General features: G+C 43.0%; 1 protein-coding gene across 2 annotated transcripts in view; it reads left to right on the forward strand.

Annotated features, from left to right (window-relative positions):
* The window catches only part of DDX43 (DEAD-box helicase 43), an 83,368-nt gene extending 67,974 nt beyond the window's left edge, over positions 1-15,394 (forward strand). For both annotated transcript variants that reach the window (XM_053286879.1, XM_053286880.1), the window contains exons 16-17: positions 14,178-14,315; positions 14,739-15,394. In XM_053286879.1, the coding sequence (XP_053142854.1) occupies positions 14,178-14,291 (114 nt within the window). In that variant the 3' untranslated portion in view covers positions 14,292-14,315; positions 14,739-15,394. The remainder of the gene's footprint in view (positions 1-14,177; positions 14,316-14,738) is intronic.
* Positions 15,395-26,722: the final 11,328 nt, after the last annotated feature.

Consider the following 26,722-nt stretch of genomic DNA (forward strand, 5'->3'; position numbering starts at 1 on the left):
GGACCAACCATATATGCAGATTTATCCGCATAAGGTCTCTCTCCATCTAGATCCACGTTTCCGTCCCAAAATAACATCTGATTTCCACATCAATGCAGACATCGTTCTGCCAACATTCTTCCAGGATCCAAAAACCAGCCTGGAATAAGAGATGCATGCTCTGGATGTGCGCAGGGCGCTGCTATATTATCTGGATGCCACGAAACGTCTACGACGTACGAAAAAGCTGTTTGTGTTATACATGGGAACATCTAGAGGCAAGCCTGTCTCCCGTCAGCGACTGGCACAATGGATTGTGCAGGCCATTAGACTGGCCTATACTAGTCAGGATCGGGTGCCACCAGGGACTATCACGGCACACGCTATGCGGGCCTACGCTTCTTCGGCTGCGGACTTGGCCGGTGTGCCGCTAAAGGACATCTGCAGGACCGCGACTTGGACGTCGGGTCAGCCCTTTATACGACACTACGCAATAGACCTCCGCCAATCAAAGGAAGGAGAGTTTGGGCGGAGTGTACTGAAGCGGGTCCTGCAATAGATGATGCCCGCCGCCGTGACGGAAGCTGGCTACTCACCCATTGTTATGAATGCAATGGATCACTATCCAGATAAACAGGTTGCATACCTGTAACGTATGATCTGGAAGGGATCCGTTGTATTCATAAGACCCGCCCAAACCTCCCCGCGGATAATGGGCAGGACAAGGTTGAAGCTAGAATGTAAAGATAAGGCAACTGCCAGTCCTCCAGAAACTGAAAGAGACACGCCCCAACTGCCAAAGTGGTGAAGAGCACGAACGCGTGCAGGGCAGTTAGGGGCGGAGCGAGGAGCTAGCTAATCAGTCCGTGAGGTCACTGCGCAGGCGCAGAACCCATTGTTATGAATACAACGGATCCCTTCCAGATCATACGTTACAGGTATGCAACCTGTTTTTATCCATGCTCTCCTTTAGCCACAGTGCAATCTCCCCAACTTTGCATCAAAACTAGTCTCTTAACACCAGCACAAACCCAGTTCAGTCTTCTTCAATCCCAAGGAATCAAATTCAGCTCCACAAGCTCAGTTAATTACAACAGCTGATTCTGTCATTGGATTTGAGCCAGAGGAAGAGCAATTTGAAGCAGCAATGGATCTGAACACTGCCAAGACTTTGCTTTCGATACAAGATTCTACAAACAGTACTCCTTCAGGTTCGACATTCCAGGGCTTCCTTAGCCAAGGCTTAGATGTCAATCCCGATATCGAGGAGGTGCCTTTGTCATTACCAATATATGTTTCTTCTATATGCTTCACTGCTGAGAAGGCTTCTGCTTCTAAGTTAATTCCAGTGAGTGCATCTGCAGCTACGACAGCTGGAAATCTTACTACCTATTCGTCGCAGACTGTTTGGAAGATGCCTGTAAACTATACTGCAACTCAGGGTTTGCTGCCCCCTAGGGATGTGGATTAATTATTGAAAGCACAATGTACATTTCAGCCACATCCTTCAACGTCTGCAGGGCTGCACGTGAGTCAAGTTGCCAGGGTGCGCCTACTCAATATAATCTACTTCTAAAACCTCAAAATGTTACTTTCACTATTTGTCAGGTATTGCAGAGTTCTGCAGAGATTGTATAGCCACCACCAATACCTGTGAAGGAAGTAATTCTTCCAAAGCAACCTTTGACAAGTTATTACATCTAGGACTGTCCACACATGACATTCCTTCTAAGCCTGATCAACCAATGTGGCCATTGGTTCCTACTAATCCACCTGTGTCCATGCCTACTAACCCAGAGGGTAATTTGCCCCCAGAGGGCTCTGAGAGTGATTCAGATGCCACATCTGATTCTGAAGAGGACCCTGTAATTACTGAGGATCCTTCAGACCCACCTTCAGGTGTGCCACAAGCCCTCAACATCCCCAAACGAGGAGCTGACAGCTTATAACATACAACTTACTGAAATGGCAGGTTTGGAAATAAAGATGCCAATGACTGACTTAAAGGACCCTGTTTATGCCATCATGGCAGCAGCACAATTCTCTCAACCAGTAATACTGCCAGTGCTGCCGGTTATATCAAAAACAGCTCAGTCAGCATGGGAAGTGCTGGGAATTGCAAATTTTGCCATCTGCATGGCGTGATACAACCACTGCTTGTGGGACAACTTGCAATAGGAACCCACTTCTCTCTTTTCTGAGGTCTTCCTGAAACATAATGAGGTTCTTCCTAAACCCACAACAGTCACCAGACAACAATTAAGTATATTTTAAACATCTTTCAGAAACGGAATCTCAGGCAATGGCAACAGCCATTACCATCAGAAGACACACATCTGCAAACCTTCAAAATGATATGAAGGATAGGATTGAGGGCCTACCGTTCGACAGCAGACTATTCCATGAAACAACTGATGGAGTCTCTCCAAAAAATCAAAATATACAGCCCTTCCAACTGCCCTCGCCTATGCAGTGGATCACCACTGATGTGTGTCTGACAAGATGTGGTGCTCCATTGTGAACATCAGATTCAGGGCACATGGAATGTACATTAGTGTCAATTACACATCAGTTTCCTAGAGCAGTGTTTCTGTCACTCAAGTCTTTCTCCCCTTTACTTCAGGGCAATGTGGTTTCAAATACAGCTTGACAACAGCACAGCCATTGCATATATCAACAGACATGGCAGGGGTGGTTTCTCGTTCCCTGTGTGCACTCAGCATCCAAATATGGAACTGGTGCATTGTTCACCAAGTGTACCCAATTGCCATCCATATCGGGGGGGTTGGGGGGGTTTGACAACATACTGGCAGACAACCTCAATAGGTCTATGCTACGACATCACCAGTGGGAAATCAACAACCTTGACCTACGACTGTTCAATCTATGGGGGATTTTAATAATAATAATAATAATAATAAAAAATAATAATAATAATAATAATAATAATAATAATAATAATAATAATAATAAATACGATTTCTATACCGCCATTCCAAAAATGGCTCAGGGCGGTTTACAAAGAGAAATAACAAACAAATAAGATGGCTCCCTGTCCCCAAAGGGCTCACATTCTAAAAAGAAACTTAAAACACACACCAGCAACAGTCACTGGAAGTACTGTGCTGGGGGTGAATAGGGCCAGTTACTCTCCCCCTGCTAAATAAAGAGAATCACCACGGGGTGCCTCTTTGCCCAGTTAGCAGCATTTTAGACACGTTTGCATCAGCAGGCAACAAGAAGTATCCACATTACTGTTCCAAAGCAGACCATGGACCAGGTTCTGTGGGAGACACATCTCAACACCTTTGGAAATTGTTTTCTGTATGTTTCCAACTCAGCCACTTCTCAACAGGGTGGTAGCATGGTTGATCCAGGACAACACAAGATGCATACTGATAACTCCCATGGTGGCCCCGCCAACCATGGTTTGTGTCTCTACTCAGACTGTCCAAACAGACATTTTGTCACCTGCCACAACATCCGGATCTTCTGACAAGGGATGCAGGAAAGCAGGGCCAGATTAAGCTAGTGTGGGGCCTGTAGCATATGTTATAAAGGGGCCCTAAATTTTAAAAAATGCACATAAATATTAAAACATAAATTATTTACTTGCATAGTAAAGTAATTCAATTTTTTCATTTGCTTTATTTTGGAGTATGGGAGACCAAGCCACAAACTCACACTTACTACAACAGTGAATGTTTATATACCGTTTTCCAATCAAAATTCTCAAAGTGGTTTACATAGAAAAATAAAGAGTAGATAGATGATTCTCTGTCTCCCAAGGGCTCACACTCTAAAAATAAAAATGTGATAGGCACCAGCAATAGCCACTGGACAGATGCTGTGCTGGGCCTTCTCTTAAAGGCACATTTAGCAGAAAAGGGATTTTTTTTTTAACATGGACCAAATAAAACAGGTAAAGTTTTAACTTTAATTCCCAGAGTTTTTGATTTAGGAATGAAAACAAATATGCCAAGGAAAAGTGAAGGGCAAGATTGGAAAAAGGCACAAACCATATAGTCTGTTAGTTCTGCTATCATTTAAATCTACAATCTAGCATTTAGAAATAGTACAGCTGGAAACCTATTCACCTGAACCTTGGAAGTGCCACATACCGTACAGGACTCAGGAGACCAGAAGTTTCTCCCTGCCCCACCCCCGCAAGAGAGTCTACTGTTCACAACAATCTTTCAGCCATGTCCCAAGGGAAATACATTACATACAGTGCTTCAGATGCAGAACAGGGCATTTGCTTTGCAAATGGGTTGGGGCAATGTATGATTGCTACTACAAGACTAGCAGCTTATCAAGCAAAACTAAAGCCATTACAGTCAGAAGTTTTTTCTTCTGCATCAGATTTTTATCCTTCAATTAATACCCACATAGTGGAGAACCAGTGTGGAACTGTGTAGTGATTAGAGTGCTAAATTCTAGGACTGAGGGACTTGTGTAGAAAAGTAACCGGCAAGCTCTTGTATGAGCTTTGCAAGACAATGTGCATCCTCCCAGCTACAACTCACTTGGCCAAAACTAGCAACATGACAGGACATTTTATGAAGGAAAGGGGTGGGGGGAAGAAAGGCCAAAAGGCATCACCAACCTGCAGCTTTAGGTTTTCAAAGCAAAGGTTAAGGCTCCCTGGAGAAGGTATGGGCTCAATGTGTGTATCTTTGTTCTGCTCTCCTGCACTTCCTCCCTGTTCCCCGGGCTCAAGATTTTTAAAAAAGTCTTGCTCGCACCTTCATTTTTGTTTTAGCCTCTGCTTAAGATGATCTGCCTGCCTGGTCTGTCTCCAGCTTCACTTGGAACATTTTTCTTTTTAGCCTCTGGGATTTCTTGAAGTAAAAAAGTATTTTCCTAATTTTTTTTCCCTGGAGACAATGGAGTCAGGGCTGGAGAAGAATCTCCTGCAAGCGTCACGGTCTCTTTCTCTCCCTGTCCCAGCTAGCCACGCCACCCCGCCCTTGCAGTGATTACTGTCTGCCCCCTCCCACTGCCATTCAGAGACTGATAAAGATAAAGATCTGCTGAAAATGCTCCATTACTTGTTGACAGGGGAGGGGTACACTACAGCTCAGCTGAGCCCACTAATTGGAGGCAAGTAAAGTGAGAACAGGTGCTTACTGCAGCCGCATCAGAGGCAGGAATCAACAGAGCCCTCTTTTCAGCATGCTCTTCCGCACGCACCAAGTAGAGAGAAGAGAAGGGGCAGTTGGAAGCCAGGCATGCGGGGCCCTTGAAAACACGGGGCCCTTGAAAACACGGGGCCCGTAGCAAATGCTACATTTGCTACTACGTTAATCTGCCATAGCAGGAAAGGTTCTGCACCTGAATTTAAGAACTCTTTGATTAACAGCATGGAGAATAGATTACTAAATAAGATATTACTAAACAATCGTAAACCTTCTACTAGAAGGAACTATTCCTGCAAATGGCGATGCTTCTGCAAATACGTTGCTTTTCCAGCAAACCACGCAGAGCATCTGTAAGACAGGTACTACCTTATCTGATAAGCTGGAAGATCTCAGGTTTGGCCAACATTTCCATAGAAGTTCACCTGGCAGCAATATCAGCAAAACATAAAGTTGGGGTGGAAAAACAGTTTTTTCCCATCCTAACTTCAAGAAGTGTATTTAAGGGGACTAAGTAACCTGTTTCCTTGAATTCATAAACCTGTTGAACAATGGAGTCTTTCACTAGTATTATCTACTTTAACAGAGAGTCCCTTTTAGCTGTTAGAATTGGCTACTTTGAAGCTGCTATCTTTGAAAACTGCCTTTTTGGTGCAATTACCAAAGCACACAGAGTTGATGAACTAACAGCTCTCCGTATTGATGTCCTGTGTACGCAGTTTTCCCCCAATAGGGTTGTCTTGCATATGGACCCAAACTTTTGGCCCAAAATTGTATCTGATTTTCATTTGAGTTAAGACATAACAGAGCATCTGTGTGCTCTTTGGGGCTGGCGGTTCCCCCTCCCCCCCACCTTCTGCGCCAGACTCTCCTGTCCTCCCCCCCAACCTTCTGCCCAGGTCTGCACCGCTAGCACGCTTTCCTTCCCCGCTGGCCGGGCACAGTGTGGCTCCAGCACCCGCCCAGGCTCCTCTTGGGTGTGACTCTACTGCCCACCTCCTCTCACCTCCACTGGACCTCCACCGCCCTCCGCCGAGCTGCCACCACACCATGGCCAGCCCAGACCCCCGCCACCACTTCCTCACCACGGGCGGCCGGGCTCCTCTCAGGCACGGCTCCACTGCCCGCAACCTCTCACCCCTGCTGGGCCTCCGCCGCCCTCTGCCTCTTCCTGGCAGCCAAGCCGCTGCCTCACCACGGCCAGCCTAGACTCACCACCACTTTCTCCCGCGACCGGCCTGGACCAGGCCCAGCCGCCTCTCCTCACCACCACCACTGCCGCCTCCCCCTTTTCGCTGCTGCCACCTCCTCGCCGCCGGCTTCTGCCCAACCCCAGTGACTGGGACTGGGCCTGCCTCCACTGCTGCATTTCTGCCCGCCAGACATCCCCACACGTCCCCACATCCCCACACATTTCCGGTCGGCTTAGTGAAATAATTATATAGATATAGATACTACCCACCTTTTTTCAAAATCCAACCACTAGTTTGGAGAAGTGGTTGGACTAAACATCTTCTCTTTAGATGTGCACAGATGCCTTATATATTACCTGCAAAGAACAAAGAGTTTTCATAAGACAAAAAGCTTGTTTGTTTTGGAGGGAAGAACAAAGGCTGTAGAATATCCTGCCAGAAACTCTCTCATTGGTTTCTTGAGTTAATATTCTTGACTTACAATTTACAAGACTTGTAATCCACTCAAACTATAAAGGTATTTATTTATTTAATACATTTCTATACCGCCCAAAACGCAAGTTCTCTGGGCGGTTTACAAAACAATAAAAACAGCCAATAAGAGATTAAAATATTTCAACAATTAAAATTAAAAAGTTAAAACTATTAAAACACAATTTAAACAGTATCTAATTAAAAGTCTGGGTGAACAAATGTGTCTTGACTGCCCTTTAAAAAGCTGTAAAAGATGGGGAGGCTCTTATGCTTCCTTGGCTGTGCACCTGTCTGACTTTAAATTCCAGGACATTTGCGCTGCTGCTACATAGTCTTCTCAACTTGCCTTCATTAAGCATTATGCACTGCTACAGAGGCAAGTTTTAGGAGGGGTGATTAAAAGGGGGGCAATGATACTTACCTAGCTACTGCACTCGCTTCCTTGAAGACAGCTCACTATTCACCCATTACTCATGAATGCCAACAGATCATGATCCAGATAAACAAGTTGCTTACCTATAGCTGATGATCTAGAAGTGATCCATTGTCATTCATGAGAACCCCATGCCTCCCCACTGCAGTAATCTATGCATTAAAAAAAAATACCTCTGACTTTGTTCAACAGATTATCATCAGCTGGTGGTCGTTCCACAAACTGATCAAAATGGTGCCTTAACTGCCAAACATAATGGACACGCTGAGCCATGTGCATGGCAGAGGGAGCACTGTGAGGAGCTAGTAAATCTGTCCACAAGGTTCCTGCACACCTGCAGTACCCATTATTCATGAATGACAACTGATCACTTCCAGATCATCAGTTACAGGTAAGCTACCTATTTTTATATTAGATCCAGGATCACCATTGTGTTTCCATTTTTCTTGGATACAAAGGGGGGAAATGGAATAGATCCTGGAGTGCTTCTGGCTCTGCGTAACAGGCTTGATAGCTTCAGTGTCCAGGGGATGTAATTGCTTGCACAGTTAGATTCTCTCTGTTTCTGGACCTTGACAAGGCAATGAACCAGACTCTCAAACCTTTGGTGAACTCTAGGATTGTACCCAAGTGGAATTGCTTTGGGGGCCTGTTCAGGTTTGGTCTCTTTCAACTCCTTTTGTATCAATGCAAAGTGCTATCAGGGTGTCAAAAGTGAAGTAAACCAGGATGAGCGCTTAGGCTCCTTAAAGCTTCAATTCCCCCTCCCCAAAAAACCCCTACTCACTGGGACCAGCTGAGGATAGATTCTGCCTTTTTGCTCCTTGCTGCAAGGGAGTTAGCAGCCACTTTCTGCAGCTTGACTTCTACAAATGCTTTTATCATCATTTTTATTAGGGCCATTGGCCAGCAGAAAAAGGAATAACAAATATGTCCAATACAACGATCAATAAACAATGCTAAAACACAATAAAACAGAATACAATCACTCATAATAAATTAAAAACAATGAACAGCTCTCGCAATTAAGCGCTTAATAGGGACTTTAACCTAATGGCAATGTAGAAAAAATTAGCTACAATTTTTGTAATCTCGGAGCTTGAATCCGCGAGACAGTAATATGTATAAAAGAGCTCACACCTTCCAGGAAATTTGAGTAACAGAGGAGAAATAAGTTCTTCTTTGGCATCCCAATACAAAGAACAATATAGAAAAACATGGGTTACAGTTTCCAGGAGGCCAGCGCCACAAGGGCAAAAAACTGTAACAGGATGATCTTTAGCAAACCTCCGTTCCAAAAGAGAAGAGGGCAACATGTTAAACCGGGCCCGAGCAAATGAAACCCGAAATTTAGAAAAATGCAGTGTTGTTAAGTAATTAGCACCTCTATCTCCCCAAGGTGGCAAAATCCCAAAATGTAAAGGGAAGCAAGTCCTATTGGCCGAAGACATAAGTTCCTGCCATTCAATACCGTGCAACCGGAGAAATAATATTTCCTTCACCTTATTATATTCCCAAGTGAGAAGTTCTGAAGGAGAAAGGCCCAGTTGCATAATTTTATTGTTTACATATGTTAGCCAAGAGTTAAGATAAGAATCTACCCATAAATATTGGAAAAAAGAAAATTCCTGAATCTCTGAACAAAGTTTACTCCATCTAGCAAAAGTAAGCTCCCAGGCTTTACAGAGTATAGAGGAGAAAGACCCAGATTCCAAGCATAGAGCAGAATAAGGCACGCACCTAGGCACTGCAAAGATTGCTCTTAGAAAAATAGACTGTACTCTCTCCAGTTCAGCTGTTACTCGCTGGATCCATAGTCGGACTCCAAAAAGTAGTTGGGCCACAATCTTAGCACGAAATACCTGGAGTGGCATGGGAACAAACTGGCCCCCTTTAGAGTAATAAAATCGCAAAAAGGCACTGAGAGTATTGCGGGCTTTATGAATTGAAGACAGCCTGCGGGTTTTCCAGTTTAGATTATATTGAAATAATATGCCTAAATATTTATAGTTGTAAACCTGCTCAATGTGGTTCTGATGTATTACCCATTTATATAATTTCCTGGATTTAGAGAAAACTAGGACCTTGGTTTTTTTGTAGTTAACTGTTAGTTTGTTATTATTACAGTAGCCGGCAAAAGCGTGCAACAGTCTTTGCAGACCTAATCTGGACTGAGATAGCACAGCTGCGTCATCGGCATAGAGTAAAACGGGCACTCGTTTGTTAGCCAGCTTCGGAGCATGGGAATCCACACTCTCCAGAAATGGAGCCAGATCATTAATAAAGAGATTAAACAGTGTCGGTGCCAAGATGCAGCCCTGTCTGACCCCTCGAGTAGAGGGGATAGAATCAGTTAGGGCCCGATTGATAGCATATCTAGCCCGTAATGAGGAATTGGAGTAAAGCTGCATCATCAAAAATAGCAATCTCTTATCTATTGTTGTTTTTCCAAGTTTGGACCATAATAAATATCTGGAGATAGAATCAAACAAAATTTTAAGTCAATAAAGGCAACACAAAAATTGCATTTGGAGCCGCTAGAGTATTTCTTTGCTAGATGGTGCAGGATCATACAGTGATCGAGGGTAGAGCGGCCTGCTCTAAAGCCCGCTTGTTCAATCCCGAGAATTTGATTTTCTGAAATCCATGCCTCAAGCTTATCCAAAAGATACAGAGCATATAGTTTGCCAACCACTGACAACAAACTAATGGGTCGATAATTAGATGGATCTGAATGGGAACCATTTTTGAATATGGGAACAACTATTGCTGTTTTCCATTGCTCTGGTACAACACCTGAACTATTAATAGATGTAAATAAATTAGCTAGAACTAAAGCCCACCATTCTATATTGGCTTTTAATAGTTCAGGAAGAAGAAGATCAGGACCAAGAGCTTTTCCAATTTTAAGATGACCTATTAAATCCGTTATTTCTGCAGGAGTAACAGGAAGCCAACGAGACAACTCCCCTGTAAAGACATATAACAACTTATGGATCTGGATTGTGATCCGTTGCATTCATAATGAATGGGGTTCTGTGCCTGCGCAGGGACCTCGCAGATATATTGTCTAGCTCCTCACTACGTCTCCATCTGCCCTTCACATGCTCCATGCTTCCATTATTTTCGGCAGTTGGGGAGTGTTCTTGCTCTGTTTCTATTATTTATTTATTTATTTATTTATTATTTCTATACCACCCTTCCAAAAATGGCTCAGGGCAGTTTACACAGAGAAATAATAAATAAATAAGATGGATCCCTGTCCCCAAAGGGCTCACAATTTAAAAGGGCATTATAGTATTAGCAGTTTTGTTTTCAATCCCCTTCCTAATGGTCCCTAGCATGGAATTGGCCTTTTTCACAGCTGCCACACATTGAGTCGACACTTTCAATGAGCTGTCCAGGACCACAAGATCCCTCTCCTGGTTAGTCACCAACAGCTCAGTTCCCACCAAGTTCTTGTAGTTGGAGTTTTTCATCCCAATGTGCACCACTTTATACTTGCCAACATTGAACCGCATTTGCCATTTTGTCACCCACTCACCCAGTTTGAAGAGATCCTTTTGGAGCACCTCACAATCTGTTTTGGATTTCACTACCTCAAAGAGTTTAGTATCATTTGCAAATTTGGCCACCTCGCTGCTTACTCCTGCTTCTTGATCTTTTATGAATAAATTAAAAAGCACCAGTCCCAGTACAGATTCCTGAGGGACCCCACTTCTTACTTCCCTCCATTGTGAAAACTCTCCATTTATCCCTACCCTCTGTTTCCTGTCTTTCAACCAGTTAGCAATCCACACATGTACTTGTCCCCTTATCGCATGACTGCTAAGTTTCCTCAGGAGTCTTTGATGAAGAACTTGGTCAAAAGCTTTTTGGACAAAAAAGATTTTTTTTTCTCATTAACATCTATATGAAGCCGCTGGGTCAGGTCCTTTCCCAGTTTGGGGTGAGATTTCATCAATACGCTGATGATACTCAGCTGTATATTGCCATCCCAGACCATTCTGGGGATGCTGTTTCTGTGTTTACTCGATGCCTGGAAGCTGTTAAGGTTTGGATGAATCAAAATAAGCTCAGACTGAATCCCACTAAGACTGAGCCACTTTTGCTCAGCCCTCTTACTGGCCAACAGCTGGATGTGAACCTTGCTTTAGATGGGGTGGCGCTGCCCCCAAAGGAGCTTGTTCGTGATTTGGGGGTCCTTTTGGACTCGCGCCTCCTGCACGAACAGCAGGTGGAGGCTGCGGCCAGAAGTGCTTTTGCCCAACTTCATCTGATTTGCCAATTACGCCCTTACCTTGATCGGCAGGCATTAATGACAGTGACCCATGCCCTTGTTATCTCCCGCTTAGATTATTGTAACACTCTCTATCTAGGGTTACCTTTGAGGATGATCAGGAAGCTACAACGGCTCGCCTACTCATAGGTGCCAGAAAATATGACAGGGTAACACCTCTCCTGCAGTCATTGCACTGGTTGCCTATTCGCTTCCAAGTTCAATTTAAGGTCCTGGTTTTGACCTTCAAAGCCTTGCGGGGTTTGGCGCCTGTCTACCTACAGATCAGCCTCTTCCATCCAGTTACATCCCGTCCAGTCAGATCATCTCAGATGGCCCTTTTGTTGGTCCCTGATTTCCGAGACGTTCTGGGCACTAGGGCCCGTGAAAGGGCTTTTTCAGTTGCTGCCCCACTTCTCTGGAACTCCCTTCTCCTTCAGATTTGTTTAGCCCCTTCCTTACTTATTTTTAAATCTCTGTTGAAGACTTCTTTTTCGCCAGGCTTTTGCCCTGTAGTTTACCTATTTGGTTTTTTCTTTTTTGTTAGTTACTTTAGTTTTTAATTCAGCATGTAATTTTAATGTTGTGTGGCTTTGCATGTTTTTGTACACCGCCCAGAGTCTTCGGAGTGGGCGGTATATTAAATGTTTCTAATAAATAAATAAAATTTTAGACGACTGGCTCATGGTCAGCAACGACAAAGAAAATCCAATTTTCACAAATCCAATTTGTGCTACGTCTATTGGAAGACCTAGGCATCAAAGTGAGCTGGGAAAAGTCACGCTTCACACAGAGAAATAATAAATAAATATAAGATGGATCCCTGTCCCCAAAGGGCTCACAATCTAAAAAAGAAACACAAGATAGACACTAGCAGTAGTCACTGGAGGTACTGCCCTGGGGGTGGATAGGGCCAGTTACTCTCCCCCTGCTAGATAAAGAGAATCACCACGTTAAAATGTGCCTCTTTGCAAGTTAAAATGGAAGACTTGGCAAACATGTCCCTCAGAGTCCATTTGGCAGCGATATCATCTGAACACAAAGGATGGGATGGCACAACAGTGTTTTCCCACCAGGAATTGAAGAAATTCCTAAGAGACTTGAATAACTTATACCCACTTGTAAAGAGACCAATGCAGCAATGGAGCTTGTCTTTAGTGCTGGCTGCCCTCACTGAACACTCATTTGAACTCACAAGAGAGGCTACATTATGAATGAAGACTTTAAAGACAGTGTTCTTAGTTGCAATTACTACAGCACAGCGAGTGAGTGAATTAGCGGCGCTGATGCAAATGGATCCATGCTTCAGACCAAAAATATTAACGGAATTCCACTTAAATGTGGATATAGTGTTATATATACCTTTTTCCAAAACCCAGAGATGTCACTGGAAAGGGCCATGCACTCCTTGGATGTGTGGCGCATGTTGCTGTATTATCTGGATGCGACAAGAGACATAAGAAGGACAAACAAGTTGTTTGTGGTACACAAGGGGAGGTCCAAGGGGCAACCAGTGCCAAGACAAAGGCTGACCCAGTGGTTAATCCAGCTGATAAGGCTAGCATACAAAAATCAGGGGAAAGAATCTCCAAAGGCCATTAAGGCACAGTCAACGAGGGCTTGTGCATCTTCAGCAGCCAATCTGGCAGGAATGAAAATCTGCAGGGCAGCGACTTCTTCTCACCAGCCAGTTATAAGGCATTATGCCATTGATTTCCATATAACAAAGGAGGCCAGTTTTGGAAGGAGTGTTCTGAAGCAGGTACTGCCACAATGACAGGCTCTACAGTGCCCACCAGCAGATGCAGAGCTGGCTAATCACCTGTTCATTATGAGTGCAACGGATCACGATCTAGATAAACAGGTTGCTCACCTGTAACATGATCTGGAGGTGATCTGTTGTATTAATCCAACCAAAACCTCCCTGCAATCTTTAAAAAAAAAAAAGATACTCTCGAGGATCGTCAACACATGGTCTGAAATAAACTGAGCAAGAGCACACCCCAACTGCCGAAAATAACGGAAGCACGGAGCACGTGTAGGGCAGTTGAAAGCATAGTGAGGAGCTGGTCAATCTATCTGTGAGGTCCCTGCGCAGGTACAGAACCCTATTCATTATGAATATAACGGATCACCTCCAGATCATGTTTCAGGTGAGCAACCTGGGATTTTTTTTTTTAACAAAAAAGAAACTATATAAAAATGGAAGGGGGGCACCATAGTAAAATTGGCCTAGGGCACCACAACCCTTTGATCTAGCCCTGCCAAGGACCCCCTAAAAATAGATCTGTCTGTATCCAACTCTGTACCTTTTGGAAGAAGAATTGGTAGGACATACTTTCTAGCTACTTGGAAGTCATGCAAAAACTTGCTACAAAAGAGACATCAACCTCTCAACATATCAAAGATACACAATGTAAACCAAACAAAAGCCATTAACAAAGAATTGTTAAACAGTTCATGGAGTTGTATCTTAACTATTTTGCTTAAATAATACATCAACACTGCATTTTCTTTTAAGTAGTTACTACAAAGTTTATGGGGAAGTCCAAATTTGATGTGATACAAAGATATTTAGCTTTTACGGTATGGTGAGATGAAATATTTATATATAGAAAAAAGTAATGTTGATTGGATTACTGAACTGTATGAAATTTTGTTGTGGTTATTTAATTTATCAGGTAATTCCTGAGGAGCTAATTTCAATGGCTGAGAGATATAAGCAGTTTCAGCTGAAAAAAGAAATGGAAAGAGATTTAGGACGGCCTCGTGGTAGATCACGGAAAGGTTTTTAATCTGTTTGGTGATACTTGAACACAGTGAGTACCTGTAGAAATGTCAGTAATTTGATAATAGACTATATCAAGCTTGTGTACACACTTGAAATCTAAATGAGGAAAATCTGATTCTCCTTGATTTGCGTGATTTGTAATAAAGTCCTTTTCCAGGTTTGAAAAAGAAAATGCATATTGTATATTCATTGGAAATCTGAGTCATCAAGTGATGATTTGATGGGTCCCATAGCATGGTTTGAAGGCACATAACGCAATAACTGCTAAACGGTGTCTGGTTATTGTCTGAATAGGAGACAGTGGAACCCTATGCACACTGCCTTATGTTCTGTGAAAAGAAGGTAGAATATACATGTAATGAATAGAACTATGAAGTAGTTTGAGAATAGTGGCCTTAATATAACACATCATAGGACTTATTATAATACACTGATTGCTTCTTGATTTCAGGAAGGAAAACTTGCACATAAAAGCAGTAACTGTCAACTCTGAAATTTTGTCTGCTTTTGAGTACATCATCAATGGAACTTGGAAATACTAGAAGCTGTGCTCCCGTGTAATCATTTTCAGATTTCTCTGTTTGCTCTAAGGTATTTTACACGCAGTGCTGTAGCAGGTATTTGAATTATTAGGTTTCAGTTTTTGATACATTTTTATTGGCAGTAAATAACTTAATGCTTTGATAAATAGCAGAGCATGTTAATTCTTGTTGCATGGTTTATAATAGGTTTGTTGAATGGGAGAATTGTGCTTCATAGAATAATGTTGACAAAGTTCTGATAAGAGAAATAAGTGAGGCCAACAGAAATCCTCCCCTGCTTTAATTTAAAATAGACTTTATTGTGTGTGTGTGTTGTGCACTGCATTTTTTTGAGTAAGATGTGGAAATACTGAATATGGACAGTCCAAGTCTCATTTATAGAATAATATTGGATCTATGACACTGAGCAGATTACTGTTCAACATAATCTTTTTATGAGAATTTTTTCAACACGGCTTCTGGATAGTTTGTTAGTATGAAAACTATGAGCTTTAAGGGAATAAAGCAGTGTTTTCAGTGACATACTGTATACTTTTTGTTTACTAAATAAACAGTATCAAAATTGTGTGCATTCCTTTGTTTATATAAATAACATGGTCAACAAAGAGGTTGCCAGATAGTGTTGCTCACCTTTCTGAAAGTCATTAACATTTATTATAACTCTATTCAGATTCTTGGACCACTTTGTTTCTACACGTATAGCCCAAGAATAATTTTTTGGCTTCAGAGTAACATCTCTGCACTTGAGTGCCGTGCTCTTGTGTGACAAAGAAACAGACTAGGTTAGGGCTAAGCAGATAGGAATGAGATATATCAAATGGTTCATAAAGGTCTATGGAACAAAGTAAACAAGCTGTAACCAGCAAGACTATTGGAGAGTCAAAAGTTTCTCTTTTTTCTTCCCTTAAATTGGGGTCATGATATGATGTACTGTTCTCCTACTAGTGTGTGTGTGTATGCCATAATCTACAGGATCTGGATCGTGATCCGTTGAGGACCATAAGAATGGGTACTGCGTCTGCGCAGTATTCTTGCAGTGGAATGCCGCAGCTCCTCAAGGCGTCTGCGCCCCACCTCCACGCCTCCGGTGTGGTGCTATTTAAAGTGGGTTGGACACCAAGTTCCTCAGTTCTTTTCCAACTGCCGTTGTGAACAGACTTTGTTCTCTCTCTCCTCATTTGGATTAGTTCCTCTTCTGAGAGTTCACAATCTTTTAAAAAAAGATTCTTTTCAGTTTTATTGACCACAGAACAGCTTGCCTAACACAGTGGAGTTTTTGACAATGGAATGGACTGACTATGATAACGGATTATGGCTGATGAGAAGAAAAAAGAAGTCTCAAAAACACTTCTGTAGATCTACAATCTTCTTAAAGTGTGAGGGCTGCAATGCAAAACTCCTCTCGAAGGATGTTGCTACATGCAAGATCTGCCTATCTTTCTGAAAGCAAATGAGGAAAAATCAGGCTTCTAGGCTTTGTTCCGCAATCTACAATTGTAGATTGTAGATCTACAGAAGTGTCTTTGAGACTTGCAGTTGCCCACCATTGCAGCTACATCTCCTGACCCACTCCCCCTCAACATCTCTATCAAGGGCAATACCATCATGGCGTTCAACCAGCTCCACCAGGTTTGTGACCCCATCATTGACACCAGCGACCAGCTCTATGAAACTGGCATGCCATGCCGCTGCATGGCACCATGTAACATCGTACTGTTGGGTCCTTAAGATGGTTTCCATGGTGTACACCATAAAGTTCAAGGTGATTCCGAAGTTCTCCGGGGTGAGATTCACTCAATCGACCCTGTCATTGAAGGAAGAGGAAAAGCAGCTGCTGGTAAAGGGTTCATTTGCTCCTGTTGAGTGGGCACACAGACAAGAGGGTTTTTACTCCCAGTATTTTCAGATACTAAAGAGAGGAGGTGGAATCCTAACAATTATGAATCTTGGCCACTTAAACAAATTTGTCCATGTGAAAAAATTCTGAATGATAGCATTGCAAGAGATCTTACCACTTCTGTATATAAAAAACTGACTTGTACTGCTGGATTTAAGGGATGCATATTTTCACATTGGCATCAGGAAGGTGCACAGAAAATATCTATGATTCGCTGTAGAAGGACAAGTATACCAATACAAGGTATTACCCTTCGGCCTTTCCACTGCCCTCAGAGTATTTACCAAGTGCATGGCGGCAGTGGTGGCTCACCTAAGAATGCAGGGCATTGCAGTCTACCTGTATTTCAACAACTGGCTCATAACATCAAAAGACCAAAATGAGTTACATTCTCAGACGTTGGATGTATTAGATCTTCTCCAAGACTTGGGAATCCAAGTCAATTGGGAAAGATCTCATCTACAACCTGTATGTGTTATAAGCTACATTGGTGCAATTCTAAACACAAAAATGAAATGGGCATACTTAACCCAGGAACGCGACAACTGTATCAGGGAGATGGTTCAGAGTTTCCACCAACATTCAACGACTGCTTGGTTTCATAGAATCCTGCAATACAGTAGTGCGTTATGCACGGTTAAAGATGCTGAAACTTTCACTTTGGTTTCTATCAGTTTTCCGCCAGAATGTAGTCAGCCAACAAATACGTCTTGAAACAAACAAAGGAAACCTCTTGTGTAGGGGTGTCCGTTTTCAGATGCTAAATCCAACTATCTGGATAACAATGGATGCACCCCTACTAGGTTGGGGTGCTCACTGCAGTGGCCATCAAATACAAGGTAAATGGAGTCCACAACAAAAACAGTTCCATATCAATTTTTTGTACAGCTGGACAATACTACTGCCCTGGCCTAGATCAACAGACAGGGTGGATGGTGTTGCAATCCCTTCTGTGCCCTCGGCCTACAACTTTGGCACTGGTGCATCAGACACCAGATCTGCCTTCTAGCAATTCACATAAAGGGTCTGGACAATGTCTTAGACAGTCTGAGTCACACTTTTGCTCAACAACAACATGAATGGGAAAGAAAGAAAGTATGTTACACCACTCTTCAAGAACTGAACCTGATCATAGACCTGTTTGCCACTTCAGAAAACATGAAATGCATTCGATTTTGTTCCAGAGCAAGTCATGATCCTCAGTCATTGGGAGATGGTTTCCAGATGGACTGGACTTGGGAAATCCCTTACAACTACCCCCACAACCCTTGATCAGTCATGTGGTAGCACACCTGTTAGCCACTCCAGTATCGTGCATTCTAGTGACTCTGTGGTGGCCAAGGCAACCTTGGTTTCCACAGGTACAAGAAATGGCATCACAGGTTACCACAAGAAACAGATCTTCTAATTCAAGGCAATAGCCATATATCACATCCAGATGTGCTCATGCTACGCCTGACAGCATGGCAAATAGGCTTCTAACAAAGATATTGCTTAACCAAAGAAAGCCTTCCATGAGATGTAATTACTTGGGAAAGTGGCTGTGTTTCAAAAACTATGCAGAAACTAGAGGTTTCAACCCAAAACAAGCTACAATCAAAGAGGTTCTCTATTTGACAACCTTGAAATCTCAGGGTTTGGCAAATGTGCCACTGAAAGTCAATCTAGCAGTGCTCTCATCTAAACATCCTGGCTGGGAGGGGAAGAAGCTCTTCTCGCACTCTGATAGCAGAGCTTTTCTAAAAGGTCTCATGATCTTATATCCACCTCTTTGAATTCCAGTGGAGCTTATCATTGATTCTCTCGGTCTTGACTCAAAGCCCTTTCAAACCACTAAGGTTGACTCAGCCTTCCATCCTTCCGAGGTCGGTAAAATGAGTACCCAGAATGTTGGGTGCAATATGCTAAATCATTGTAAACCGCTTAGAGAGCTCCGGCTATAGAGTGGTATATAAATGTAAGTGCTATTGCTATTGCTATTGCTATTGCTATTGCTATTGCTAAGCACTGCTTCTATCAAATCAGTGACTTTGAAGACAGCCTTCCTTATAGCTATAACAGCTAAATGAGTTAGTGAACTAACAGCTTTGCATGTAGACTCACCTTTTACCAGAATTTATCCTGACAAAGTGTTGATGTGTATGGATCCAACTTCCTTCCCAAGGTACTGTCAGATTTTCACCTTAATCAAGATATTGTCTTTCCAACATTCTTCATTCTTCAAGGATCTTTTCACACCTTTGGAGCGAGCTGTGCACTCCCTAGATGTGTGATGAGCCTTGCTATACTACCTAGATCACGGTTTCTCAACCGCCGGTCCCCAGACCGGTGCTGGTCCGCGACGGGTGGAGTGCCGGTCTGCGCCTTGGGAAATTCCCCCCCACCCCACTGTGAGCCTCCATACTTTAAAAAAAATAATAATTATTCCAATTCCAGCTGCCACGCAGCCGAGGGGATGGCTGTGGGGTGTGTGTCAGCTGTCCAGTGGTCCTTTTACCCCCGTTGGCGGCAGCTGATACCAGAGCGAAGCCGAGGCCTCCCCTCCGGCCCAGCGTCACTTCCCAGTTGCAAGGCACACAGCTAATAGACTTAACTGCGCAGGCACGCCTCGCAGTGAGAGCGACACCGTGGCCTACCCTCCGGCCCGACGTCTCTTCCCAATTACCCATCTCAGGTCAGCAGTACGGTAACAGTTAGGATCGCAGCCTTTCCATTTCGGGGCTGCTTTTGAGGGAGCTGCCAGAAAGGCCATTCTGCAACTGCCAGAAGGGCCAGCCTGCAACCCGCTCGGTCAGGATGGGAGGTAGAGTCGAGGCTCTGGTTGGACAGGAGCTGCGATAGGGAAGGCAGAGTGGGAAGTTTGAATGGAGATGACTCTGGGGGCCGCAGCAGCAGTTGCAGTGACGAGGATGGCGCAATGAGACGGTGCCACGGGGGGATCTAGGGGTCCAGCTCCACTAGCATGCAGCTGGCGAAAGAACCGGTGAGCATCGGGGTAGGTAAGGTAAGGGGAGGATATTGTTCCCTTTCCCACCCTTTTTTAGGGCTCAGCCTCTTTCTCTCCAGTCAGCTCCTAGGACGAACCGGCAGAAAGACTCACAGACGCTGCCGCTCGAACAGTCCTTCTCTCCCTCTCTTTGTGCATTCCCCTCCTGAGCCTTTATTTGCTCGGAAAGCAAGCAGGGAAGGCGGGGAGGCTAGCAATGAGAAGGCAAGGAGCTCTCCTTGCCCCCCTACTTTCCCTGGAGATCTTTTAGCTAAATCACAACAAGAGGGTCTGCCCATAGATCTTCTTTTCTCTGTCGCGCCCAAGAAGATAAAGGGGCGGGCTCAGCCGATAAGGAACTGGCCTAAAACGGAGTTTGATTGGCAAGATTTCCCTCAAGAAGAATCACAGGGATGGTGGCTGCTAAGTTGGCTGGGCAAAATCTGGCAAAATCTTATAAATTGCTGCTTTAAATTTCCAGTGATCAGATATGTACAGCCACTGTGTACTATTTAGCTCCATTCTCCGCCCCACTGCTGGAAGAAGAAGAATAAATTCTGCAAAACCAAAGCTTCCTGTACAAAATTACTATATGTTGCAGAATTTTGCTTTTCATATTTTTCCACTATTTAAAAAGAATTTATTATTTGTTTTTTGCACAGCTGTAATGATCATCTGATCTTTTGGAATCGGTTGTAGACTTGTGCTAATGAGATGGATACAACCCTTATGGCCCTGAAGCATTTTTAGAATTGCTTCCTTTCTGCCAACAATATTTTGCTCACAAAACCAATATTCACATTATTGAATTGGATTAAGTAACACTGGTTCCAGAGTTGCTGGTTGCTAGTGTGTATTACATATTTAACTCTGTCATTCACCTGATTCAGATACTATAATTGCACTACTGTAGCTGTGTATAGCAGCCCGAAGGGCATTGCTCTCCCTCTCCCCCTTCAAGCCTGCCCCATCCTCTTTTTCTATCCCTCTGTCTCTCTCTCTCTCAAGCCAAGCCTGCCCCATTCTGTTTCTCAAGCCAAGCCTGCCCTATTCTTTCCCTCTTTCTTTCCCAGTCTCGCTTCTCTCTTTACTTCTTCTAAAAGCCTGTGTGGTTAAAGATCAAAGTATAATCTTCTTATCAAAAATTAAGAGAAAAACTTCTCTAATTTTTTTCCTTAGAAGTGCTCTGTGTTAAGTGTGATGATATGGCAGAGGTGGAAAGGGAGAACAATGCATTTTATTATGTATTTTTTACAGATTGTATTGTATTTATTTTATTAGCATTTTTAATTGAATTTATTTTATTGTAATTTAAATTAATCTTGGCCTGCCAGAACTTCAAAAGTTACATTTTGATTAAATTCATTTTAATTAAGTTCACTTTAATTTGATTGATTTAGTTGATTGATATTTAGTGTTACTTTAATAATCAGCATCCTAAAAATTGACCTTGGCCCCCATGAACCAAGTCACGGTCAGTTCTGGCCTACCAGGTCATTTGAGTTGTGCATGCCTGTAGTATAGTACTAACAGATAAACTTGAAACCCCTTTATTAACTGCTGGTCCAGGAAACTGTGCACAAAGAATGTAGTGCTCCTTGAAACTCCACACAAAGAATCTAACGGTCCTTGACTCCAAAAAGGTTGAGAAACACTTACCTAGATCATACAAAAAGTTTCACGACCACCAAACGCTTTTTTGTCATTTACAAAGGCTCGGTTAAGGGTTGCTGCATTTCTAGACAACAAGTGTCCCACTGGCTATTGGAACTAATTATACTGACTTATAGATCACAGAACGTAGATTCTCTAAAAGCTATCAAGGCTCACTCTACTCGTGCCTATGCTTCATCTGCTGCACACTTATCTAGTGTAACTTTTAAGGACATTTGCAAAGCAACATGGTAACTCCACAGAGTTACAACATGGTAACTCCACAGAGTTACCATTCATCAAACACTACACCATAGACTTAGGCTCAGCAGCTGAGGCCAGCTTCAGGAGAAGTGTTTTAAAGTGGGTGTTACAATGACTGCTACTGCATCCTCCTCTAAAGGGAGCTATCTAAACACCTATTCTTATGGATCTCAACAGATCACGATCTAGATAAACAGGTTGCTCACCTGTAACTTATGATCTTAGAAAGTGCACCAGCTACGTTCCTTTCTCGAGAAGGTAGATCTGGCCACAGTTACCCATGCCCTAGTCACATCATGGCTTGATTACTGTAATGTGTTCTACGTGGGGCTGCCCTTGAAGAATATTCGGAAACTGCAGCTAGTGCAAAATGCAGCAGCTATGATTTTATCTGGAGCTGCCCACTGGGATCACATCACACCCATTCTGAAAGAGCTGCATTGGCTGCCAGTTTGTTTCCGGGTCCAATTCAAGGTGTTGGTTTTGACCTTTAAAGCCCTTAACAGTTTGGGCCCGGGATACCTGAGGGACCGCCTGCTCCCAAGAGTTGTAGCATGCTTGACAAGGTCATCTGAGGGGGTTCTGCTCCAGGTGCCAACAGTGAGGGAGGCTCGGCTGTCGTGCACATGGGACAGGGCCTTCTCTGTTGCTACCCCCAGACTCTGGAATGCTCTCCCTGTGGCTATTCGCTTCTTGGTCTCCATCACAGCTTTTAGAAAGCATGTGAAAACTTGACTTTTTACCCAGGATTTTGTGTGATTGTCTCTACTGCTGCTTCTTTGTATTTTGTATGGTTATTTTATGTGTGTATTTTAATTTTGTTTAGTTCTCTGTTTTTATATTTTATCTTAATATTTTGATTGTGTAATTTTTATAGTCTTGTTTTAATTTTTCTATGTGAACCACCTTGGGATCGTTTTAATGAAAGGTGGTATACAAATTTGGCAATAAAATAAATAATGATAAATCTGGTAGTGATCTGTTGTAACCCTCCCGAACCACCCCTCTGCAGTAGTGTTCTGCTATGGGTGTGCATGCAGTAAGATTCCAAAAGTGAGCTCACTAACAAGATGATCGTCATCAGAGAACTTGCATTTTGGGTGGTATAGACATGTATTAAAATAAATAAATAAATAAATCGGTGGTCGTCCAAGAGCTGAGGAACATGGTGTCCAGCCCGCCTTAAATAACACTACGATGGAGGTGGGGCGCGGATGCCTCGAGGATCTGCGGCATTCCACTGCAAGTATCCTGCGCAGGCACAGTACCCATTCTTATGGATGTCAACGGATCACTACTAGATCATAAGTTTCAGGTGAGCAACCTGTTGTTTTCCATCCACAGTTTAGTCAACCGTTTTCTATGCACACATCATTCTCTACTTGATTATGGATTTCTGACACCCAGAGCTGCAGATACGAACTTCAAGATCTCAACTTTGCTTTGGAATTATCATAAGAAAATCCCTGCTGAATCAGGTCCAAGGCCCATCTAGTCCAGCACCCTGTTTCACACAGTGGCCCAACCAGATGCCTCTGGGAAGCCCACAGGAAAGAGCTGAGGGCATGCCCTCTCTCCCACTGCTACTCCCCTGCAACTGGTATTTAGAGGCTGAAGGTGGCCTATAGCCTTCATGGTAGTAGCCATTGATTGATCTATCCTCCATAAATATATCTAAACCCCTCTTAAAGCCATCCAGGCTGTTGGCTGTCACATCCTGTTTGTTGGTTCTAAATTTCCTGGCAATCAATTTCATGGGATGACCCCTGGGTCTAGTGTTATGTGAGAGGTAGAAAAATTTCTATCCACTTTTCCCACACCATGCATGATTTTATAGACCTCTATCATATATTCCCTCTGTCCTTTTTTTAAACTAAAAATCCCCATGTGTTGTAGCCTTGCCTCATAAGGAAGATGCTCTAGGTCCCTGCTCATTCTGGTTACCCTCTTCTGCACTTTTCCCAGTTCTACAATGACCTCCTTCACATATGGTGACCAGAACTGCACGCAGTACTCCAAATGTGGTTGCACCATAGTTTTGTATAAGGGCATTATAATAGTAGTAGTCTTATTTTCAAGCCCTTTCTTAATGATTCCAAGCATGGAATTGGCCTTTTTCACAGCTGCCACACAATGAGTTGACATTTTCAACAAGCTGTCCACCATGACCCCAAGATCCCTCTCCTTGTCAGTCACTGACAGCTCAGATCCCATCAGTGTATATGTGAAGTTGAGCGGGGGGTTGCCCTAATATGTGTCATATTACACTTGTGTCAACAATTTTACACTTGTTAACATTGAACCACATTTGCCATCTTGTTGCCCACTCCCCCAGTTCGGAGAGATTGTTTTGGAGTGCCTTGCAATCTGCATTGGATTTCACTACTTTAGTGCTCAAATTGCTCAACTGTGTAGGCATTATGTCAATTATGTGAATTTGTCTACTGATATTTTATTCAATTGCTATAGCTTTATTTTCATTCTATATTATCTGCCAAGTGTCAACCACCTTTAGAAATGTACTTGAAAAGCAGTATAAAGCTTTAATCAAACAATGTTTACAAGTTCAAGTCAGCAGGATTCTGGAATGAGGATCAAGATGGTCATAATTTTTTTTAATTCTAAGAGCAATATAAAGCACAATAGTCAATCAAAGGCAAATTTATTTACGGTCATAGACCAAGGCTCAACAAAACAACATATCCAATACATAATTAAAATTATACAGCTTTATCTTGTAAACAACTCAAACATCTTTTGTATCAATCTTGAATCTGCGCACTCTAGTAGCTATATAACAACATTTTGCTACTGTATATGAGATACCTGTGTCATTATCAGAAGGTAAAAACTTAACTAACCAGTCTTCAGACTGTCCCAGAGCACTGGTCAGTAAAGATAAAATTAACTGATGCCTGACATCCCGATAAAACCTACAGTTCAACAAAACATAGTTTACAGTTTCAGCTTCGCCAGAGTCACAAGGACACAGTTGGGCATCCAAAGGCACCTGGTGAAACCTTCCAATAAGCAGGGCTGATGGAAAGGCATTAAATCGGGCTCTCAAGAAAGCCCAGCAAAACTTGGGAGAAGTGATGGAGGACAAATACAATGCGGGTAAAAAACACGCCCTTGTCTTTAAAGATCTGTAAAGAACAGGCAGACAAGCTATCTCATTTTGAAGTTCAGTGTTCTCTAATCGCTGGTGAACTGCTCTTTTAGCACTCACTAAACCCATTTCCCACAGGGAATTGGGATAAACCAACACTAAGAAGTTTGTTGGTTATCTTCAAACACCAGGATGGCTGCGGTATGAATGAAAAGAACTTGGGTATAAGCCCTACTGGCCAAAGATGGAGTTTTAGCCAGTAGTAAATAATTAATATCCAGGCCCTGGTCTCTCTCTTTGGTAATCCAGGCTCCTGTCGGATCACCGCATTGGCAGTACATCTAGGAGTACCAAATAGAGCTCTAAGAAAATCAGCCTGGGTCCTTTCTAGAATGGCAAAATTTTCATAGGGGCCTAACTGAGCACCATACAGTAGTTGTGGTATGGTTTTAGCTAAAAACAATTTTATGGCGGCACGGATGTATTCGCCCCCTTGAAGATGATAGTACATCAAAATGGCTGTCGCGTAAAGCACAATATACAACAAAATAAAGGTGAAGAGACTTGGTAGCACTTCTGTCTTTAACTTACATTTGCTTGCCAAGGATAGGATTGCTACTATACTGCTTGGACAGGCAAAGCACCAGGCCAGCATTGGTTAATGGCGCTGATGCAAGGGGCAAAGATGAACAAAACTATGAGGGTGTGCCTATGGAGGAGGGAGATTTAGTTGGAAACTTATGTTTACCTAGAGGTCTGCCCCCAACAGAATTATGTTATGTAAAAGAGGTGATGTAAGTTTAAAATTCCAACTATAGTCAGTGGAAAGCTTCAGACGACGCCCTACCCCTTTTAGGCTACTTTCCAGTAGGCTTATGAGATCACCCGGCATTCTGTATGTGTGTCTGTCCGTGTGTGTGTCCCCTCAACTTTGCAACACCTGGACCAATATGAACCAAATTTGGTACAGTTGTAAGGACACACAGGGATGCCTCAAATGGCATATTTTGTGATGATGTCATCCACACCCATTCAAGATGGCGTAAACTTTTGAGGCACAAGTGCACTAACTTGCGATCCACTTAACCTATTTGAACCAAAATTGCTGCAGCTGTAGGAACACACAGGGATGCCCAAATTGTGTAGTTTGTGGTGATGTCATCCACCCTGATCAAAGATGGTGGATGTGTGAACTTTTGAGGCGCAAGTGCACTAACTTGAGAACTATCTAACCAATTTGAACCAGATTTGGTACAGTTGTAGTGAGTGACACACAGGGACACCTCAATGGTGTAGTTTGTATTTATGTCATCCACCCCGATCCAAGATGGGGGATGCATGAACATTTGAGGTACAGGAAATCTTAACTTGTGGACCTGGATCTGAACCAAATTTAGTCCAGTTGTACAGTGAAAGGAAAGTAGGCTGATTAGTTTCTTACTAGAACAACTTGTACCTTTGTTTCTACAGTCATAATATGGCTTCTGGCTAGCTCTTCAGCCAGTTACAGCATATACCACTAGTAGTATATATGCCCCTGCCAAGTGACACACATCTCTGGTTTCATTACTCTTGGCCTTATGGCTCAAGCAGTTACCCAGTACTAAGTTGCTGGATATTAGGCACTGGGCCCCTCACTAATTAAAACTTTTTACACTTCTTCAGATACAGGATTAATAGCTTGTTTCTGACAAGAACGCTAAATTTAAATGGCATGCATTGTCCTATTGTGATTTTATTAAAACTTGTGGGAGGGAAATTATTGTGGATGGGATTGTGTTCAAGTAGGTCACAAGAAAAGGTTGAAAACAACTGGACCAGAGAATTTAGAAACACACATAGGGACTGGGCCAATCAGTTGCCTTTGAGAAGGCCACAATTGGGGCATGAACTAATAGCCCTCTCCTGCTGTTGCTCCCCAGCAGCTAGTATTTCATGGTTTACAGTACTTCCTCCGAATCTAGAGGTAGCATGTAGCCATAGA

Source organism: Hemicordylus capensis, chromosome 1 (genome assembly GCF_027244095.1).
Source record: "Hemicordylus capensis ecotype Gifberg chromosome 1, rHemCap1.1.pri, whole genome shotgun sequence".
NCBI classification, from domain to species: Eukaryota; Metazoa; Chordata; class Lepidosauria; order Squamata; family Cordylidae; genus Hemicordylus; species Hemicordylus capensis.